Source organism: Benincasa hispida, chromosome 6, assembly GCF_009727055.1.
Source record: "Benincasa hispida cultivar B227 chromosome 6, ASM972705v1, whole genome shotgun sequence".
NCBI classification, from domain to species: domain Eukaryota; kingdom Viridiplantae; phylum Streptophyta; class Magnoliopsida; order Cucurbitales; family Cucurbitaceae; genus Benincasa; species Benincasa hispida.
The window spans coordinates 28,610,692-28,634,306 of record NC_052354.1 but is presented as its reverse complement, the minus strand read 5'-3'; the positions used below and the strand labels follow the sequence as shown (position 1 = coordinate 28,634,306).

At 28.0% G+C, this 23,615-nt stretch overlaps 2 protein-coding genes across 2 annotated transcripts; one reads left to right on the top strand and one right to left on the bottom strand.

Moving 5' to 3' along the window:
- The first annotated feature begins 9,148 nt into the window (after window positions 1-9,148).
- On the top strand, window positions 9,149-15,802 carry LOC120079371 (GDSL esterase/lipase At5g33370-like). Its single transcript, XM_039033532.1, has 5 exons — window positions 9,149-9,499; window positions 9,589-9,716; window positions 10,693-10,935; window positions 14,377-14,629; window positions 15,250-15,802. The coding sequence occupies exons 1-5, from the start codon at window positions 9,247-9,249 to the stop codon at window positions 15,480-15,482; spliced, it is 1,110 nt and encodes a 369-aa protein (XP_038889460.1). The 5' UTR covers window positions 9,149-9,246; the 3' UTR covers window positions 15,483-15,802.
- A 1,122-nt stretch (window positions 15,803-16,924) lies between these two features.
- On the bottom strand, window positions 16,925-18,337 carry LOC120079190 (two-component response regulator 24-like). The gene is made up of 2 exons (XM_039033355.1): window positions 18,092-18,337; window positions 16,925-17,086 (listed from the first exon to the last, which is right to left on the bottom strand). Exons 1-2 carry the CDS (start codon window positions 18,335-18,337, stop codon window positions 16,925-16,927), a joined length of 408 nt encoding a protein of 135 aa, XP_038889283.1.
- Window positions 18,338-23,615: the final 5,278 nt, after the last annotated feature.

Here is a 23,615-nt window from a genome sequence, read left to right as displayed (position 1 = left end):
CATGTTGATCTTTTTTTTTTTTTAATTTGATGTTACTTAATTGAATTAAAAAAAAAAAAACTTTTGTTTTAAACTATTTTTAAATATTGTTCTGTTAAATTATTGTCTATTGAGCACCTATCCAAAATAAATAATAAATAAATAAATAAATATTTTTATATAGTTTTAACAATAATAAACTACTTTATTACATTAGTAGATCTAAAAGTTTATAGGTTGGAAATGGTTGAAATGGGGTTGGCCAATAATAATAGATCTCTTCTAAACCCTATCTACCCAATTAAATGCAATCACATGTCACTTAAAAACTTATCTCTCTCTCTATCTCTTTCAAGCTATGCTGTTGGTGTTGGCTTCATCAATGGACAATCCTTCCAAAAGCCAAAAGAAGATTTACACATCTTATCTTCATTGATTCAATTAGGAAACCCAAAAAGAAACAAACAAGAAATTTGGTGTTTTCTTTTGGGAATCCAAAAGTTAACCATGGTTTTTATTGATGTGATAATCTGAAAAATGGATAAATTATTGAGGGCTTTCATATCATTATTCGATTCATAATCAAAGAAAAAGGGAAAAAAAATTAAATAGAGCACGGATATATCGATATTTCAATTTTACGTGTGGATATATTGATAGATATATCCACAAAATATTTCGATAAATAACAAATTTTATAAAATTTATTTAGATTAACAATTAAGTTGTTTTTTACTCCCAAATTAAGTTATGGATATTGTTATAAGAATTTCAATTCATATTAGACTAAATAGATGATATTTTTTATATTTTACCAGCATTAATAAAAGATGTTGAAGATATCTATGAATATTTAATATTGATATTGCCAGATATTTTCATAAATAATGAATTTTATAAAATTTATTTAGACTAATAGTTAAGCTATTGTATTTTACTCTAAACTAAGATACATATATTGTTATGAGAAATTTTGTTCATAATGGATTAAATAGATGGCATTCTTTATGTTTTACAAACATTAATAAAAGATGTTGAAGATATCTTTGAATATCTAATATCGATATCGAATCATTTGATTTATGGATATATCGGCATATGGATGAATATTTTCTATCATTGGATTAATATATATACATCTATTTAATGGTGTTTTCAATTTCAAAATTTATTATATTTGAACTCATCAGAAGATTGAGTTCTTTAAGTTGGCATTCTATTTAGTATAAATAGATTATTGCATTATGTTTTAAGGTCAACAAGTATTAAAAAAACTTTAGCTACTTTTGGTCTTCTCCTAAACTTTGGGACAAGTCATTTTTCAGTAACATTTTCTCTAGAACTTTCATTATATGAAGGAATTATTTTAAACCAGTTCTTGTTGATTTTTTTTTCTTCGTAATTCTAATTTTAATTTGACTGCTGTGTTATATCATTAATACAATTTTAAGACAACAAAGGGTTATTTTTAGGCTTTCTAATATTTCTTTCCAATTATGTTCAAGCTCAATTGATTGATTAAGGGTCCGTCAGTATTCACTCAAGAAAAAGCTATTTTTTTTAAAAAAAATTGTTTTTATTTAAAATCTTTTGATGAAAACTTATTGAAATATATTTGAAAAGATATTTTGAATAGTTGCCAAACATTCCAATTTCTTAAAAATGATTTATTTTTTAAATTAAACACTTGAAAACATATTCCAAACATACCGTAAAGCAATTTTTATATGAATTTGATTTCTTTGTAGTCTAATGTTTTTTTTAAACTGCTATGTAGTTATGGCTAAATTATATGCATACTTGATAGATTTCAATTATACATTGAACTTTTAAAAATTTTACTTTTATCCATAATCCAAAATTTTATTTCAAAGCTAACCTTAACTTTTTTGTTTTTGGTTAAAGACAGATGATAAAAATGTAACATCGCATTTTGTATAATAATTATGCAAATAACAAAGTTGTAGGTTTCAATTATTCTGAATTTTAGGGTAGGTTTTGGTTATATTTACCATTCAAAATGTAATTTCATCTTGATCATTAGCTTTGAAATTGTTTTCAAACAACTATTTCGTTAAAGATATTGGCAAAATCATGATACGAAATATTAATCGAAAAATAGAGGTTACATGTGGGCATAGGCTTTGAGCTCTAACATAAAAATGGACTATTAAAAGTCTTTAATATGATCTTGAAACTCTGTTTTTTTTTCCCCTTTTCATTTCCATGTTTATTTTAACGGAGAATCGAATGAGAAGATCAAGGGAATGGATGTTTAGACAAATTACAAATGTAATGGTTAAAATGAAACTTTTGAAATAATAAACGCATAATAGAAACATATAAAAAATTTAGAAACATAATCAGAACGTGTCATCTTTATCATGAAAAATTATTTTGTGACTAATTGTAATGTGGCTACGAATTTCTCATTGTGAGAAATGTGAGAGAGAATTGTCTCAAATTTAATTATTAGGGGCATGCATATTATTTTGAATCAACATCCAGCAATTGTTATGAGACAATCGCCATATCAAGAATAGCTAGTTGGTGGCAAAGCCAGAAATTTTGTATAGGAGCATTATGTAATTAAAAAACTGCAAGAAAATGTAAAAAGGAAAATATTCATAGCTCCATAAATTAACAAACTTAAAATATATTACAACTATCCTCTACATGAGTTTTTATGTTTTGAAATCGATCCAAATTTCTTGAATTGAAAAATATGATTATGGGGCTAATACTGACATTGTTGTAAATATGTTCTACAAACTTGATCTTAAATATTATCATTATAATTATCAGTTTTATTTCTTAGATCAGGATCTGCAGATAGTTCTCCTAGATTGATTTCAATATAAGATATATTAGAATCAGAAGTAAGTTTCTATTGTTATTTTTCTTTTAAAATATCTCTTTATAGATCCTACAAAAGTATTATCAATAAAAGTATTATGTTTTATTACATAGATCTAAAAGTATGAAAACTAAAAAGTTTGAAAAAATTTGGAAAGTTATTTGTGAATTGTTTGATATGTATATCTTGACGAGAAATGATAAAATTATCTTGTAGTTTAACTCTAAAATTAATTAAAATAAATATATACTATGTAATACAAACTAAAATTAAGTAAAAAAGAAAAAGTTAACAATACCTTTTCAATTGAATGTTGTTGAGATATGAGAGTGAAAATTTAAGTTGAGATATTGAAAATAATTGCTGCTCATTTTTTTTTTTGGTTGATGTAACAACTAGAAAATTTAAGTTAATGGTTTTTTTTATACTAAATTCCCTTTTTTAGGCAAGTACTACCAATGGGTAATAATAGTACCAAATTTTTTTTTAAAAAATAAATTATAATTAAAATTACATAAGCAAGATTTGGTCCATATCCCTTAACCAACAAAGTTATGCTCTCTACTGCTGCACCACATTAAGATTTATGAAAGAATGTTGGTTTTGAATATATATATATATATATATATATATATATATATATATATATATATATTGTTAAATATTACTTAAATTTTATATTCAAAATATGATAAATCGAGAGGAGTATGTGTCCCCCGACCCATACGTGGCTCCATCGATGAATTCAGTTGGCATATGTTAGTAAACATAAAGTCTATGGTTTGAATCTTCCATTACATTATTGTCGTAGTCTAATTTAATACAATTTATCTTTGTCATATGTGCCACTTTTACAAGTCAATGGTCACATCACATTTTCATCCCATTATTTAAAAAATGGTTAATGTTTAAAGAAATTTTGTATAATTTGAACTTTGTCGGGGTAATAGTGTTATAGTACTATTTTAATCTTTTATGAAATTTTGTTTAAAGTAGTCGTCTTGGATATCAATTAGCACTTGGGTCCTATAGTATTTGGAGTTCCTTGTAAGTTCTATTCTGAGAATAAAGACCATATAAAAAGCAACTCTATAGAATAATAATAATAATTTTTTTTTTTTTTGGGAAATAGAATAATAATAATAATTTCTTTTGGGAAATAGAATAATAATAATCTTAACGAAAGAAGGGGAAAAGGAAATGATTGAAGTGTGTATAATAATGTATAAGAGATTCACAATGAATATCACAAATGTGACAGTCAACATAAATAATTTTTGTATGGAAGTGATGCATGATTTAAAAGACTAAAAAAGATATCAATATGATTATAACTCAATTAATATGAACTTATATTATTAATCTCGAGATTTGAAGTTCGACCCAGTAAATTAATTTGTCAATCTTATATGTAGAAACCAAAATTAAAATAATTACTTAATTTTTTTTATAACAAATAATTGCTTAACTAAATATAAGAGGATAATTAATGTAGTCATAAATTAAATTATATTTTATTTAAGATATTGATATATTATTTAATTATTTCATCACTTATCATAAATATAAATGAACATTTTATATTAAACATTAATTTAATTATATAATTTAATTGATAAAATAATTAATTAAAATATTTACCACAAATAATAAAATTTTATATTAAATAACTAAGATAACATCAATATAAATATATTAGTTAAAATTTATCAAAGTCCGAATAATATATTTATATTTAATAATTAATTAAAATAAATAGTAATGATTAATTAATAATAATTTATAACTAATTAGGAATATGTTCCTTGTTCAAGCATAAAAAAACTTATTGGAAAGTATGAGAAAATTCACGTCCGATGAGTTTTAAAATTTCTTGATAATATGATAGATTTTTAAAACTGAAATTATGTAAAACAAATAATAATATTAGAAATCGTGTGAATATTAAGTGTTTCTACATTCTCATGATAAAGAGAAAAGAGGGGAGAGATTTGTCATTATGAGAAAGATTAAAAGGAAAAAAAAAAAAAAAAAAAAAAAAACCCTTCTTTTTAAATCCTTCTTTAACTGTCACACATCTGACATCACATCACCTTTCCTTTTATGTAGGTAACAAAAAATTAATATTATAAACCGTTCTTCAAAAATAATAATTTAATTAAAAAACAACAATAATAGAAAAGACCACTTTAAAGCATTTTCACATACTTAAAAAACTATATTATAAGATTTTCCTATTATAAAAATCAACAAAAATATTGAGGTTGAAGATCAAAGCATCAACCGAAATGGTAACAATTGTCTTTATCTACTAAAGTATTTTTTTTTTAATTCAAATTAAAGGATGGTGAATATCTTTTAGAGACAGTTGTAAATATAGACATTAAATCTAAAATATTAGCAGATATAATATAATGTAAAAAAAAATCACAAATATGATCAAATTTAAATAGTATATCAACGATAGACCATATTATTGGTAGGGGTCTATCAGTAATAGACTATATTAGTGGTCGAAGCCTATCAATGATAGGTCTATGGTTGATAGACTTGGTTATATTTGCAATTCTTTTAAAATAATGTTATACACTTCATTATTATTCCTAAAAATGCTACTAATTGTAATTACCTTATTTTTTAAGTTCCATAAATTTAAAATATAGGCAATATGATCATACAATAAAGTTAAGTTTATTAGTATATAGCATATAAAAGTTATTATTAAAATATTTTTTCCTAAAGAAGGTAAGGTATTATCAAATGATTTCCATTTTTCAAAAATTAAAAAGTATTGTGAAAACGGATCTAATTCAACTGACAAGCGGATGTGTTTGCAATCAAGAGATATGTGGTTTGAATATTCGAACTCTTATTATACTATAGAGAAAATTAAAAAGAACCTGTGGTCGGTTTGATTTTAAACAATAAAAAATAAAAATAATATTAAAAATCTCATGAATAACATGTAGAACATGAAGCTGTATTGATCATCAATAATTAATATTTACCCAACATATCATCCAATGAAGGAAAATTATTGAAAGGTAGTGGATATAAGATCGCCCTGGTCTCTTTATTTACTTTTACATTTAAGAGCCTTCTTAAGTTGATAGATTTTTAAAATGCATATGAGTTATTAATTCTCACCAACTAATTTTCTTTTCTTACTCCCTGTTTTCTTTTAATCTAAACAAAAAAATTACATGATTTTATGTGGACTAATTAAAAAGCCTTCGGATGCATCCATATTAATTATGCCACATTTACCAAATCGTAATGAAAATGAGTATAATCGGATGAGATTTTATTGATGGATGAATCGTAATAGACCTGAATTGTAAATGTAATTGGATTGTTTTTTTTTTTTATCGTGTTTATTTATAATTATGAATTTGTCACATTTTATTGTTCCATTACCGTTACTGTTTGACTCTAACAATAATGGTAACAGTGACGGTAACGGTGAATTCATAATTTTCATATTGTTACAGTAACACTATTTATAACAATAACGATAATAGTAACGATAAAGGTAGTGAGTTCCATGTAATTTTCAACTGTAATCATATTGAATACCTTTTTATTTCTCAATTAGATTACACGATTTGATTACAAATTTGAAGGCGGACCCTACATCTCATTATGATTACAGAAAGTAGGTAAACAACAACAAAAGTAATCATCTGTGACTCACTTTTTATATTACCATTGATGAATTACTTTTCAACTGGTGTAAACGTGGTCTTAATTAAGACACATTGTTCGATAATCATTTGGTTTTTAAAAGTTAAGCTTATAGACACTACTTCGACTTATTAATTTCTTAATTTTTTTATGTGCTATTTAGAAGTGTTTTAAAACACCAAACAAATTTTTTTAACTAAATCACGTTTTGAAAACTAAAAGAAATAAATTAGAAAGTTGCTTTTATTTTAGGAATTTGGCTAAGAATTCAAATATTTAGTCAGTAAAGAAGAAAATATTGTAAAAATAAATAAATATTAATTTTGTAAAAAAAAGTAACAGTTATCAAATGATAAATTTTCGGTTATCAAACAGAGCCTATGTTATACCTTGGTTAACAATTCTCCCTTTCGAATAATTGATAAATATCAAAACTTGTTCGCACTCTATCATATTGAACTCTAATATCAAATGTGTAAGCTAAGGGTCTGTTTGAATTAATTGTCTTTTTTAAAAAAAAACACTTGGTATAAAAATCAAATCCATATAAAAATTATATCTATATAATTTGTTTGAAAATATCAAGCTTCAAACAAACTAAACCATAAGCAAATGAAGACTAAATAGCTCAAATAAAGAAACAAAATTGAGAATACCTAAGTTTAAAGCAAATAACCTCATCCTTTTTTTGTTTAAAAAACTTTAACAATCCTTAAACAACCCAAGTTTGATCTCAATTCAACAATTAAAGTTAGACCTTAACCAAAATTTAATGCAAATAAACGAAAGCAAACAAACTCAAATGCTAAATTTAAAACAAATAAACTAAGCAAACTCAAATTCTAAGCTAAAGAGCTATATACCTTGTTTGGAAACACATTAAGCTCCAAACAAACTAAACCATAATATAATCAAATTATTTCAAAACAAGCAAATAAAAATCAAATATCACACACAAAGAAACAAATAAACTTGAGCCCTCTTTTATATCAAAGATTGTAAATCTAAAACAAATAAATTCATTCCCCTCTCATAAAACATTATAAATTTAAAGCAAATGAATATTGTAGGATCGAAGCAAATAAACATTATAAATTTAGAATCTAACTTTGCCTCATTAATCTTTAACACACTATTACCAATCAAGTTTAATTCCACCAATGGAACAAGTAAGTTTCTATCCGTACAAACTTCAAACAAATCAGGCCACATATTAAATTTAAAGGAAATAAGCTTATTTTCTTTATGATTGTACAACTTTTACATATATGATTTCAACAAATTTCAAGAAAAAAAAGTAACTAAAAAAAACCTGTTCTCTTCCTTTATTTAGAAATTTGAAATAACATTAAAAAAAAACATAAATGCTAAAAGGAAAAAAAATGTGAGAAAAATCTTACCGGCATGAGTATGGGAGACCAACGACAAAGTGGAGGCGAGCAGGCTGAATGTCAGCGACCGGCAGTAAACAGAAGAAATGACTGAATGATGACGAATGAGAGAGAGTGTTGGAAGAGAAGAAAAAAACTTAGGGGGGTTGGAACGAATAGGAAAGAGGAATGGGTGATCGCGACGAAGAATCGGGGGGGGGGGGGATGGTTCACATAGACCAAAAAAGAAAATTAAAGCATTTTGGATAGTTTTAGGGCTTAATAATCGAGTTTTTCCCGACGCTATTATTTCAACGCGAGATAAGCTCTTTATCCCGATGCCTCATTCTTCTAGCATTGGGATAGCCTCTATATGTCGACGCAAGCTTTAGTGTCGGCGTAGAGACCCTATACCGATGTTTTTTTAGGTGTCGACAAAACTGACGTTGGCAAATCTTTTTTCTTAGAGTCTCAAATATTCTGAACTTATTTACCTTTTCACAGAGCCTTCATGGCTTATTTATAGATTGCTATAACCAATCCTTTTATAATTTACATTTCCAAATCAATCTAGGAGGGGTATTAGGGTTTTTTGGACCAATCGACGCGAGGGGAATTGGCTGCAAGCCAAACAGCTAGGCTGAGTCGAGGCCAAGGCGCTTGGAATGGGTTTTGACCCATTATTGCCTCGTTTACTTTTGATATTTCTATTGGACTTTGAGTGTTTGATTGGGCCCTGACTCCCTTCTTTTATCCGTTTAATCTTAACCAAGCCTCTTAAGACGATTTTACCCCTAGGTCCAAAATTCTCCATAATCTACCAGGTTTAATTTTGAGCTATTTTTTAGGTTAAACTTTATTTAGTTATACAAAAACAACTAGAAAATGATCATGACATTCAAAAACTAAAAGCCTATTTGGTAGGTAATTATAATTTTATTTTATATTTTCAGATTAACTGATTTTAGCAAATACACGTTAGGTAGCTAAGCAGTCTGGATTTTGTGATCCAGTAGTTAGATCTTAAATTTAAAATTTTAAAATGTAAAATTATATTTAAAAAGATAAAAATATTAATGAATATAGTATTTCAACTTATAAACTCAATTATTATGTTAGATTAAATTACTTTCACATGCAATGAAAAATTAGAATAGTGGTCCGAACCCATTGGCACAGCTTAGAAACAGCAAAGCAAAATATTGATTGTATTACCAAAAGCCCTATAAATAAAGACCCACTCTCCCACTATTCCCAACACACCACATTTGCCACTGGTTTGCCTCAAAATTTAATTTTCTCCACAATTTTGTTTCTCCCTCTCTCTCTCTCTCTTCTTCCTTTCATTTCCCCAAAATGGAGAATAATCCTTCTCCTACATTTCCCTTATTCCCATCTTTAGGTCTCATTTTGTTCCTTCTTGGTAGCTTGGTTTGTCAAGCACAAGCTAGAGCTTTCTTCGTGTTCGGAGACTCACTCGTTGACAATGGAAACAACAACTACTTGCTCACCACCGCCCGAGCCGATAACTACCCATACGGTATTGATTACCCGACTCGTCGGGCAACCGGACGATTCTCCAATGGCCTCAACATACCTGATCTAATCAGTTAGTTTCATTTTCTTTTGTTTTTGTGACATCATAAAAGTAATAAGAAAATGAATGTGTTGTAATAATTGTGTTTTGTGTGTGTTTAGGTGAGGCAATTGGGTCTCCATCTACATTGCCTTATTTGAGCCCTGAACTTAGAGGAGAGAACCTCTTGGTTGGTGCTAACTTTGCCTCTGCTGGAATTGGGATTCTCAATGACACTGGAATTCAGTTTGTAAGTTTATTATTTGATATCATTTTCTTCAAATTTTTTATCCCTCTCTCAAAGTGTCACTATGGTCATTTACCAAATGATGATAGTTTTTTCAAACTCTATTTCATTTCTATTTTCGAAATTGAGCATCACTCAACTCATTATCACATTAGTAATCTTTTCTAACAATCAAACTTCCTGCTTTCTTTGCTTTTCTTTTTTCATTCTCTTTCCCGTCTATATCTTTAAAAACAACGGAAAATATGTTTTTGGTTCCTAAATTTTAAGTCTAGTTTAAATTTGATTCATAGGTTTCAAAATGATATACTTTTAGTTTTTAAGTTTTGAATTTGATTTTAATTTAATATCTGAATTTCAAAATGTTACAATTTTATCCTTGAAATTTGTTTCATTTTTGTCCCAAAGGATTAAATTGAAATCAAACTCAAAACTTAAGAATATAACATTTTGAAATTAACGTAGAGACCAAACGAGAACTAGATAAAAAAAAAAAAGTATTTTTCCCTAACAACATATTTGAAGGAGTTTTTTTTTTTTTTTCTTTTTTCTTTTCTTTTATTTGTTTTCTTTCTTTCTTTCTTTCTTTTTTCATTTTTGTTGAGATCTCTCACCCACAAAATGCCACTATAATTCATTACCCAAAACTTTCCAGAACTCATTTAATTTCTTCTATCCTTCTTACCAAAGAAAGACAAACAATTGGATTACATTGTACCTATTTTTCTGCATCCATGTTGACCGCACAAAAAAAAAAATATAAAAAAAAAAGTAAGAAGAACTTGTCACGTAACAAGTTATGATCAGACAATTAAATAAGATACAAAAAGATGAGTATATTTTTGAAGAAAGATTCTAATACAGAAAACTTGATTGACCAAACTTGAGCATAACTGAACCGATTATGAAGATATTAAAAACGAAGAAGAAGATAGAGAATAATATTGATGAGTAAGATGATGGTGTGTTTAACTTGCAGTTGAACATAATAAGAATCAGACAGCAATTGGAGTATTTCAGGCAATACCAAGCAAGAGTGAGTGCACTAATTGGAGAAGAAGAAACAGTGAGACTAGTGAATGAAGCATTGGTTCTTATAACATTGGGAGGAAATGACTTTGTAAACAACTATTATTTGGTCCCAGTCTCAGCTCGTTCTCGCCAATTCGCTCTTCCCGATTATGTCGTCTATATCATCTCTGAGTATCGCAAAATTCTAGCGGTAATTGATTAACTACTCCTTTCTCTCTTGAGTTGCTTTTTCCCCCTTTATTCTTCGAAATCTGTTTGAAATGACTTTTCTCTAAATACTTAAATTAAAATATTTTAAAAACGTTTATGACTTTGGTTAACATGACATACGTTGTCAAATGTTTCATATATTTTAGGTATGATTGTAGTTGATATATACTCATTTTCTTCACAAATTAAATGATTGGAGTATGATTAAGGTCATATTTCAATTGACTTTTCTAAGTGCTTAAAAAGACTATTTAAGTATTTTTAAGCACTTATGACCTTAAAATTTTTAAATTATTAGGAGTGAAATTTAAATATACTATATAGATGGAAGACATTTTGAATAGTTTAGCAATTTAACTACTATAGCATCATTTACTTTTCCCAAATAATATCAATAATGTTTTGTTTAATTCAAACACTCATTGGGTAAGGGAAAGTAGATGAATATAGATCATCAATGTATGATAGATCATGTAAATTAAAATTACTGTTTTAATTTTGAAACATGTATTGCTCTAACTTTTGAGCTAGGTTAAGTCTTAATTGAACTTGTTAGTAATTTAGGAAAAAGCAGAATTTTTTCATAACTATTCAATTGAATGAAATCTTTATGGCTCATTTAATAATAATATTCTTTTTCCATTATATATATAAGAATGCATTTGGTAGTCTACTCTTTCTACACTTCCTATTCCCTCCATTTTTGGTTAAGAGTATGTTTGGAATAAGGACTATCCTAAAATTATAATAACCATCTCTTACTACATTAAATATTATTTTGTATTCCCCAATTGGCTACAGTCAACACTATTTCAAAACTCTTATTTTCTATAGAATTTATTATTTGCTACAGTTTTACGTTCATCAATTTTTTTGTATTATTTGCTACAGTGTTTACTCTTTCCTTCTCAAATTGAAATGGTTTACACATCAAACACATATTATAATCACCCAAATTAAAATAATCTATACCCTAAATACAAACTATTATAACTCAACTATAATAACCTAAGACTATAATAATCAATTCCTTGCCCCAAACGCCCTTAAAGGATTACGAAAGATTATTTTTTGCTCCATAGACTTTGATAACTATATTAATACTAGGATTATTAATTTAAATGATAAAATTGCTGAAAATATTTTTAAATATAATAAAATATTATTGTTTATCAATGATAACAATAGACGATGAAATTTTGTTATATTTGAAAATATTTTTCACTAACTCCTTAATTTTATATTGTATTGTTTAAGGGTTTCAATTTTTTATCTGATCCAAACAAGTCTTCTATTTAAAAAAAAAAGAAAAGAAAAAGAAAAAATAGCATTGTTTGTTAGGTAAAGAGAAGTAGAAATGAATTAATGGCAAAGTGGGGTAATAGCATTTATGAGTAAAAATAAAAGTGTGCTACATAATAATAATAATAATGTATGAGACTATGAGTAGAGGAAAAGTAGGTAATGGGAGTTGATGTCAAATTGTACCATCTGTTTGGTTGGTGTCTCTAATTAAAATTCCAAGTTATTTTTAAGGCTTTTCCATAAAGGCCTTTACCCAATTTTTTCACATATTATTATGGACAAGGCTCAACTCATTAAACACATTAGTTTCTCTCTCCTTTCTCTTAACAATAAATGCTATATAAAGTTTTGTGGATACTAAGCCAATAAATGTTTGATTCACTTTTATGTTAGATTATTTATGTCTTAATAAATTGAGTTATGTTCCGTTAAAGTTTTCCTTCTTTTCCTTCATATTAGATTTTCAAATTCAAAATTTTCTTTTAAAGTTTTAATGCTTCAATTCTAGGTTAAAAAAAGGTAATTGTTTTAAATAGTAAAACAATTAAAAAAAGTTTTCAAATATAAAAAAATTTAATTGTCTATCACGGTTTATCATTGATAGATAATGAAATTTTACTATATTTATAAATAAATTGACTCATTTTCCTTTATTTGAACACAAACCTAAAACATCATTTTAGACTTTTATTCTTTTTTTTTCAATATATAGAATGAGATTCAAACATTCAGAACAAATATATGTCTTAACTGGTTGAGTTATACTGAGTTACATAGTTGGTCTAGTTTTTGTTGTCCACGTGTTACATTTTATTTACTTTATGAAGCTACGTGTAAATGAGAGATAAATCCAAGTTATAGATTTTGCAATAGACCAATAGTTTAGTTACATTATAATGACAAGAACTATAATAGTTTTATTTTGTATATAAAATTTAGACACTTTTGTGTGAGAATTCTTGGAACTAAAATAGAATATTTTAGGACTCTTTTGGTATATTCATTTTCCTTTTTGTTTATTTATTTATTTATTTATTTTTAATTTTATTTTATATTCTCGGTTTTTAATAAACAAAAATAGAAATGTGTTTGAGAACTATTTCTAGTTTCTCGTTGTTTCCTTCCTATTAAAAAAGATAAACAAGTTTCGTAATCATTTCTGGTTAGTTTTTTTATTCTCACAAACTTAAATTTTTTAAAAAAATGCAAATATTCTACATGAAAATATGTTTTAAAAATTAATTAATGAAATTATTTATTGAGAAATTATTTCAAATAGTAAAACTATTGAAAATATTTATAAGATATAGCAAAATTTTAGAACTATCAATGATAAACATTGATAGAAGTCTATCAGTGTCTATCAACGTCTATCATTAATAGATCTAAAATTTTACTATATTTTATAAATATTTTAATTTATTTTTCTATATTTAAAAACAACCTTTATTTATTGTGGATTTTAGAAGTAAAAGAAAAAAGATATACTAGTACGAATTTCTCATAACATAATAATAGTAACAAGAACTTAGTTATAATAGGAATATAACTTAAAACTTTTTTCTATAAGGCATTAATTTGATCTTTGATCTTTGATCTTTTATAATTGTATCTTATAGATTTTTAAATTTTCGAATGTTATGTCAATAATATTTTAAATTATAATAAAAGGTGTCCGACGTATCTATAAATTATATTAATTTTATAAACTTCACAGACCTAATTTGATGCAACATTAAATTCAGCTTGACAATTTTTGTTGAGTTCAACATGTCATTGGAGTAGAGGTCGAATTCCGACTTATTTCGATTAAAGACACATGTCTTAATATAGTTGAATATAGCTAAGATATATATCACTTTTAAAAGTTAACATAAAACCCATCTTTGAAAGTTTTATGCACCCAAACTTATAATTTGACCAAAACACTCCCTATTTTTGTTTCTTTATCTATTATCTGAGTAATGAAATTCGGAATGCATTCCCATTCTCCATCCTATGCACATGTTTGGTCCTCGACCTTATCCTCGACCACAGATCCGAGCCCTCAGAAAAATGTGAAGGTTGAGAAAATACTGATGGAGAAGTTTTGTGGTCTTGGTTTTTTATCATGTAGAGCTTATACGAGTTTGGAGCGAGACGGGTGCTGGTGACAGGAACCGGGCCAATAGGGTGTGTGCCCGCGGAGTTGGCCATGAGGGGTAGAAATGGCGAGTGCTCGGTGGAGCTGCAACGAGCTGCCGCCCAGTTCAATCCACAACTCGTCCAAATAATCAATTCTCTCAATCAGGAAATTGGTGCTAATGTCTTCATTGCTGTTAATACTCAAATGATGCATATGGATTTCGTCACAAATCCTCAAGCCTATGGTATATTATTTTTCTCTCTCGTACTTCGTTTGAATTTCATTTTGGTTCATAAATTTTACGTCGCTTCTTTTTCCTTCATTCTATAATGTGCTTCAATTTGTTAGGTTCGGAATCTTTTGTCTAATAGATTTGTAGTTTGAAATAAACAAAAACACATATACCAAACATAGACTGGACTTTTAAATTTGAAGTTACACAAATCCTAACTTATGATTTGATTTTGATAGAGAATTTGTTTCTTCTTGTCTATTCTTGAGGAGCTAGGATTGTGAAGTAATGAAATAGGTTCTTAATTAAATTTTCAATAATGTTGTCTTTTTAAACATTCAATTTTGGGTTGAATTCATGTCCTTACATTGAAAAGCAAAGTTAGTAGATTATGAATTTGTTGTCAAGAGTCTAAACAAAATTCCACATTGGTTAGGAAAGGGATGATCATAGTTATAAGAACAATTATCACCATTGGTACAAACTAGCATTTTAGGGTCCTAAAAGTAAAGCCATGACGGTGTTTATGCCTATTGCGGAGATAAGTAGAAATTTCGTTTGTCCTTATCGATTAGTACTAAAGTAGAGTCATGGTCACATTATGGTAACACGTGATTTGAATTCAATGATAGGGTTTATAACTTCAAAGGTGGCATGCTGTGGGCAAGGGCCATTCAATGGTATAGGATTATGCACACCAGCCTCCAACTTATGCCCTAACAGAGATGTATATGCATTTTGGGATCCATTTCATCCATCAGAGAGGGCCAATAGATTGATTGTGCAACAAATCCTCACAGGCACTCAAGAGTATATGCACCCAATGAACCTCAGCACCATTTTGGCTATGGATTCTAGGACCTAATATCATCACATTACTTAATATTATTATTACCCTCCTGTTTGGCTCTGCCCATATATGCCTTGTTCTTTATCCAACATTATATATACTTTATTGGAGTGGGAGTTGTCCTTCATTTCATTTATCATTGGTTCCAAAATTATTTAGTTTTGATCATTAGTTATTGAAGTTTTCCATATTGTTTTTCCCTGTGATGTAGGGGTGGGTTCAGTTAGTTGATTGTTTGTTTAGTGAGAGAGAAGTTAGATGTGGATTAAAATTAATCCCTACTTTTGACATTCCAAATAAGACTATTATTTATGTTACTCATGCTTATTTATGAATTTTATCTTAATACATTTTTTTTTCTATCATGTTTTTTTTTTCTTATTCTAATCTTTGAAAATTAATTATGGTTGGCTTGCCAAATATTAAACCATTGTCCATCTAAAATTATAACATTAAATATCACAATCTATATATAGTTGAAAATTTCATATTGAAAATATCAAGAGACCTCACATTATTTATAATATATATGGTTTTGACTCATTTTTCTCCGCTGAAAAACGTCCCTAGTTTTTTATGACGTTTTTTTTTTTCTCTCCTTCTCCTTAACTTGACTTGCTATGGTGTCATGGAAAATCATGTGGTATTGGGGTAAAAAAAAAAGTCCAAACGAATATTCATCCAAACTTGGGATCCGACACACAAGAAAAAAAGGTAAACTCAAGGAATGAACCATCTCAAGGGCACCCAAAAATGGTGAATAAAAAGATCCTATTTAAAGTCTTATTTGTTGCATAGTTGATTTTATGGAACCCCTGAGTTTAAAAGTTCTCTATTTGTTTTCATGGCTAAATAAAGTGTTTATTTGACTTTTTCTTTTATTCCAGTAAAAGCTTATTCTAACTATTCATTAAATTTCTAAACTTGCTAGCATGAGTAACACTCACGATCTATCCTTAAAAAAAGTAGGGTGTTACGATTTATAAAATATATGGTTTACTCTTTTGTTTTTCTTATAAAAAATATGTTCTCGATCTTTTATGACACTTTTTGCTCTCACTCTACTAATTTGACTTGACTATGGTGACATAGAAAGTCATATTTCTTAAAATGTAGTTTTAGAGTCCATTAAACTCCAAAAGAGTATTCGACTCAAAATGGGAATCTGAACCAAAAGAATAATGGTAAATTCAAAGATGCATGCACCATCTCGAGATCACTTCTAAAAATTGTGAACTTGATGGATCTTATAAAGATAATTAACCAAGAATTAAGCTTCACAAGACCAAATACATGAAAATATGAGATTCTAGAACATTGGAGTAAAGATAAACAAAAAGTAATTGGGAAAAAGTAAGAAAAGTAGAGTAATAATAATAAAAGAAGTTTTGATAACATTATTAATTAATTAGTTAAAAAGGAAGAAAAAGTGTAGTGAACTAATGAGTTTTATAGAATTATTGGAGAAGAGTTTGAAGGCTTTCAATGGTCAATGGCTTCATAAAGCAATGGTCAAGACCAGCCTCCATAAAAGCAGCTTTCTTCTCAGAGGTTGGGCCATGTCCTGTCACTCCAATTATCTTGCTTTTAACCCCCATCCTTCTCAGCTCCTTTGTTGCCTTTTCCAATTTTTTTTTTTATAAAATTTCAAATTATTCCATCAAATTTCAATTTTCAATTTCATATTCCAATTTTATTTCTTGTGGGTATAATTAGGTTTTCTATTTCCTACTAATTTAGTTGGTATGTGGTTTTGGAGGAGTAATTCTTGAAATAATTTTTATGAAAACTATTTCTTCATTTAAAAAAAAAAAAAAAAAAACCTCCATTCAAATTTTACTTATCTCTAATCTCACTACTTTAGTCCATGAGTATCTTTATTCTTTTTATTTAGCTTCTCAAATTAATCTAAGCCAAGCTTAATTTTGGAAATTAAGGACATGATAATCATTTATTATTTTTTTTTTTTTGAAAATTAAGTCGATAAATACTTCTTACACCATTAAATTTTTTGATTTGTATCTACCTTTTACTCATACTTTCAAAAAAACTAAGTTAAATTTTAAAACCTAAAAGAATAGTTTTAAAAGTTTGTTTTTGTTATTGAAATTCGGCTAAGAATTTAATTCTTGTACTTTAAAAAGAAACAAATCATTTTAAGAAATTATAAGAAAATATGCTTAATTTTCAAAAATAAAAAATAAAAACAAAATTGTTAACAAACGAACTCTAACTTATATAGTTTTTTAAAACTTTTTTTCTAATTTTTTTTGACTATGAGTTCAAATATTTATTTAAAAGATGTTGAAACCATAGTAAACAATTAACAATATACGAAAGTAATGTTTGACGATTACTTTTATTTTTCGTTTTTTGATTTCAAGAAATAAGCTTACAATCGTTATTTCTACCGATAACTTTCTTATTTTATTTCTAAAATTTAGCTAGGAATATTTCAAACGTGTTTTTAAGAAATATAAAAAGATTACCAAAATATCATAAACAAACATAATTTTAAAAAAACGAAATGATTGGAAAATTGTTATCAAATGAGACCTAAAATAAAAAAAAAAAAAAAATAATAATAATAACGTAGAAATGGTTTATGGCAATGAGAATTGTACCTGAAGTCCATCCATGGCAGGCATTTCCAAGTCCATAAGAACAAGATCAAAAGAAGCCCCACCTTGGAAAGCCTCCACTGCTTCCTTTCCATTTTCAGCTGCCTCAGCTTCAACATTCAATTTTTTAAGCAGAGACATGTGAATTTGTCTATTCACTGCCTCATCATCCACAACCAAACCACTCACCTTCTTCTCACTACCTCCTTCCATATTTATATTCTTCGTAAGATCATCCATATAAACCATCACACTAAATCCCACTTTCCATGACGTTTAATTATAGTTTTGGTCTTTCAAACTTTTCAAATTTTGATTTTACTTCATTCTTGAACTTTCATTCAAATTCATCTCACTTAATTATTTATCGTTTCAAAGTCTAGGATTATAAAATGGAAAAAAAAAATATATCGTTTTATTTAAAACTTGTTAATAAAACATTATTTTAGAATGAAAATCGAGGAGTTTAATCATCTCATCTAGTTGGAAACTCCCAAAATTTAAGAGTTTGAGAATTAGAGGAAGAGGTGATATGAGAGGAAAGTTTTCTATTTTAAAGGAGGATTATTGATTAAATTGCATATAATTAATAAAATGATGTGTGTATATATATAAGTTATTTTATATTTAATTAGGAAGTCATGCATTTGAGATTCTTTGGAGCTACCTACTTTGATACATCAAATGCCTCATGATTTTCCTTTTCTTACCTTCATGTATCACAAGTGTTGTGTGGTACATGATCAATAGGAGGGTGGATTGTAAAAGGTCTAATTAGAGAGTTTATTGATTAAAAATGCTTGAACATTATTAAAAAAAAATACTAAAACTAACCGATTTCATTAATGAAATGAAGTTAAAATATGTACGAGTAATTTAACCATAGTTAAAAGAGATTTTTTTTCTAATCAATAATAAATTTAAGAGAAAAATAACTTTTTAATCCTTAAGTTTAATTTTAGACCTAATTTTATTTGGTTAGATAGATTTATATATAAAATAGTTGTCTTAGTTGTTATTTTAATTATCATTTCAGATGCTCTTTCCTTCTATATTTAGTTCCCTTAGAATTTCTCTCGTAATATATTTGCCCATTATCGGGTCACTAGTGGAATAAGAAACAATATAATATTTTCTCCAAAAATATATGTGTATCAGAGCACAAGTAAATAAAATAAAATAAGAAACCTTAACCCTAATTTTCAATCCTTGCCACCACCAGCTTCTACAGAGGGCCACCGCTCTCATACGCCATCAACCTACTTCCCCTACCAACCCCCAGTCCAACACCTTCTGACCATATAAATGATAGAGTAAACTAACATGCAACGGAAGCAATCAAAATCAATAAACACTCTAATTACATTTAATTTGAGTTCTAAAAGCATGCTAAACAATAAATTTCAAAAGAGAGTTTCATGACTACATACCTTTGATGAATTCCTTTGATTCCAAGCTGCTCTTCACATGATTTCAGCTCCAAATCTTTAATGAACCACCAAGAGATCTTTTCTACTATTTCCAGCCTTGAATTTGAGTGGTGGAACTAAAAAAGGGAGTGAATTTGTGAAGGAATGTAGAGAGTTTTGTGGTGAGGATGAAGAACTCAACAGAAACAAATTTTCCAGCAACTCATATTGGAGTGTTTTTATTCTTCAACTACATACAGGTATGATTAAACTCAGGCAAAGACACCTCCAACTTTTAAGATTGAGTGGGATAGATGTGTGAATTGTAGAGTTTCACCTCCTAGTTAGTGAAACATATATTGGATTTTTCCATTAAGTGGAAAATTCCAATTTTCAAATACAATTTGAAATTTAATTTCAATTAATTCAAAATTAATTTAAATCAAAATTTCAGAATTCAATTTCTCAAATTGAATTAAATTTGAAAATTAATTTGATTTTAATTAATTAAACATATTTGATTAATTAAATAATAATTTAATATCAAATATTAAATCAATCACACACTTAATATTAGATAAGAATCTTATTCATGTAATTAATATTTAAATCAATATTTAAATATTATAAACTTTCCAATTTCGTTTAATTTTAATAAATTAAACATTAATTAATTATATCAAATATAATTATACAAACCTAAAGGAACTCGATTGAGGAGAACCTTGAGCAGAAGCGCATCGACCAAATTTCATAATTTATCGAATACAAAGTTTACAGTAAACATATAATAGATATGCATTTAAAATTAAATTACAACATGCTTTTACAAAAAAAGAGTTCAAGATACCTCACTTTTGAAGAACCTTTCTTTTTATTTCCCTTGAACAGTCATGTACAACTTGAAGACCTTCTTTAAAATAGATCTCAAACTAAAATTGGACACTACCAGAATGAAATCTTAGTATTCTCAGGATGAAAACTCAGAAATGGTGGGCTCTGACTATTTTGATTAAGAGAGATAGGTTTGATTTGGAGGAAGAAGAAGATACATAACACTTTTGTCTTTTCTTATTCTCAATCATTTAACACCAACAAATGTATAAGAAGAAGAAAAAATATTTTTTTCTTTTATTCTACTTGCCATCAAAATATAACCACCCACTAATGTGGGTGGAGAGAAAAGATAGGGAATGAAGTTGTAACTCTCTTCTTTATTATTCAAAATAATAATAATATAATATAAATAAATATGATAACTAACTTATCCTATTATATTTATATTAAATTATATATTATATCAAATATAACATAACCTATAGTTTTAGTATTGTATCACATCTAATATAAACTATAGTTTCTTTTCTCTACAATATGACATTTAATATAAATCATATTTATATTAAATTTAACAACTATGAATCATATTCATAGAAAATATATTTGAATCTCATTCAAATATTTATTTCCTCCCAATAAGCTATAATATATAAAATACATTATGACAATTATATCATATATAATTAAATCCCTCTATTAATTTGAACAATTCAAATTAATCCAAAAACTAATTCTCAACTAAATCCTTTTGAGCTACCAAAGGGACCTCATAGACCTGTAGCTTGAAGCTCCAACGGTACATGAATAATTAATTGAACTCTTTAATTACATTATTTACAATTTGTTAATTGTCGGACATTCCACTAAAGACTGATAGCTAACTCTTCGCACTATAGATATATTTATGTGTTGATTAGATAGAACCAATCCAGTATGATGATCCTTCACAAATTGCTCATAAGTACAGTTGGGCCAAATTATCGTTTTGCCCCTGTAGTTACATCTAATTCCTTAAGTACCACTGATCCCTCTAATGAACAATAGATCATAGTCCTACTATGATTAAACCCCTCTCGGGCCAGGAGAGAGTGTGGCGCCACATTGTTCAAGACCTAGAATTAGTCCTTAAGCGAGCAATTTATCTACTTACCCCTGCTTCGGGGAATGAGTGAATTCCATCTCGTGTAGTTGTATTCCCAGCTCCCCAATCAGATGAATACCCAAAATGGTAGGTTTATTGAGTCGGCGATCTGGCCACTCTCTCCCATACAAATAAAAAAACCACCTTCATAGGCTAGAGTTCACAACTCACTTAGGATTTAGGTCATGTTACCTATGGTCATCCTGGTGAAATGTAAGTCTCTGTTATGAACGGTGAAATGAGACTAAACATTTCGTGGTCCGGTCTTATACAAACTCCTTTGTATAGAATATCCTCGCTTGCATGTCTGGTACATGAATGATCAGGATCAGATCATTTGTAGCACTTTACAACAATTGTAACACCCGCAAAGTGGGCCATACTCGTAGTATCACCAGGATAAGGTACCAAACCTTATCCCTCTACTACAAACCATTTAGGTTATCACTTAAACATGATCTACCCGTATGTCTCCACATACATGTTTAAGTTACAAAGATAACCTTCGATGTTAATTTATTGGTTTGTGGTTAATGCAACTAAAATATCGCATATTTTATAGACAATGGATAAAATATCATATATTTTATTAAATACAAAATGAGTTTGTTCATACAATGTTTACAAATTATAGGACCCTCGAGATTTAGGGCATCAACCCCAACAAAACCAAATTTGAATTTGAACTATTCAAATTCAAACCCTAATCTCAATTTTAACATTTCAAATTTAAATTCAATTTGAACACTTCAAATTGAAATTATTCCAAATTCACTCAATTCACTAATTTCAAAGTCTTCATGTTTTACGAGCTAGTAGAGGGACCTTATGGACCTACATATCATGAGCTCCAACGATTTGAGATTGATTGGCTAAAACTCTTTAGACTGAATTAAACAATATTTGTTAAATATCGACCCACACCACTATAGCTCGATAGTTGCACTCTCCTCACTGTAGATATATTTGTGTCTACTTGATTTAACCATAGTCCGTAAGTCGACTCTTCACAGGTCGTTCATAATAATGGCTAAGTCAATATGTTGTTTTACCCTCAATATTATGTCTTGCTCCTTAAGTTCCACTGATCCTCTAATGAAGGTTTGTGATCCAATCACTAAACCGAATCCCTTTTGGGCCAATGAGAGGGTGTGGCCCCTTGTTCAAGACTTGGATTTAGCACTTAAGAGAACAATGTTTCTCCTATCCCTAAATCGGGTAGGCGTGAATTCCTTTTTGCACCCTATGTCCCTAGCTATCTATTCGGTCTTACCCCTGAAATAGGAGGCTTATTGAGCAGGCGTTGTTGAGCAAACTCTTACCTATGCAAATCTAAGGATAATCTCGAATAAATAGGAGTTCATAGTTAGCGCAGGATTAAGATCGAGTTACCTAGGTCATCTAAGCGAAATAGTCAATCATAAACAGTAAACAACGATTATAAAGTAAGAGTGACTTATTTATTGGTCTGATCTTATGAAAACTCATTGCATAGGATGTCCCCACTCCTCATGTCAATACATGAACGAATTAGGATCACTTCGTTTGTAGCACTTTACAACAAATTGTAGCAACTACAGAGTGGACCACATCTGATAGTGTTACTAGAATAAGACACTCAACCTTATTCGTATACTATAGACCGTTTTGGCTATTTACTCGAACTTGATCCATTTTTATGTCTCCACATAAAAGTCCAAGTATTCATATAATAGTCATGGATCTTAGTTTATTGGATTTAGTCTTTACAGGTGCAATTTATAGATTCAATAACAACTTTATTGAAGAAAATTTTGAATAACATCTTTATTGATAATAGAACATGTTTAACTTTACAAATTGCGAGTTTTAGGACATACAATCCAACAATACTCCCACTTGGACTAAAACTCCAGTGGATAAAAATATATAAATTGTTGGGTTTTATGTTCTAAAACTCATAGTTTGTAAAAAGATAAACATATTCTATAGTCAATAAACTTATTATTGATTTTATAAATTTCATACATAAAAGTCTAAATCCAATAAACAAGATCCATGGCTATTACATGAATACTTGAACTTTATGTAGAGACATAAAGATGGATCAAGTTCGAGTAAATAGCAAAAACGATCTATAGTACATGATTATGGTTGG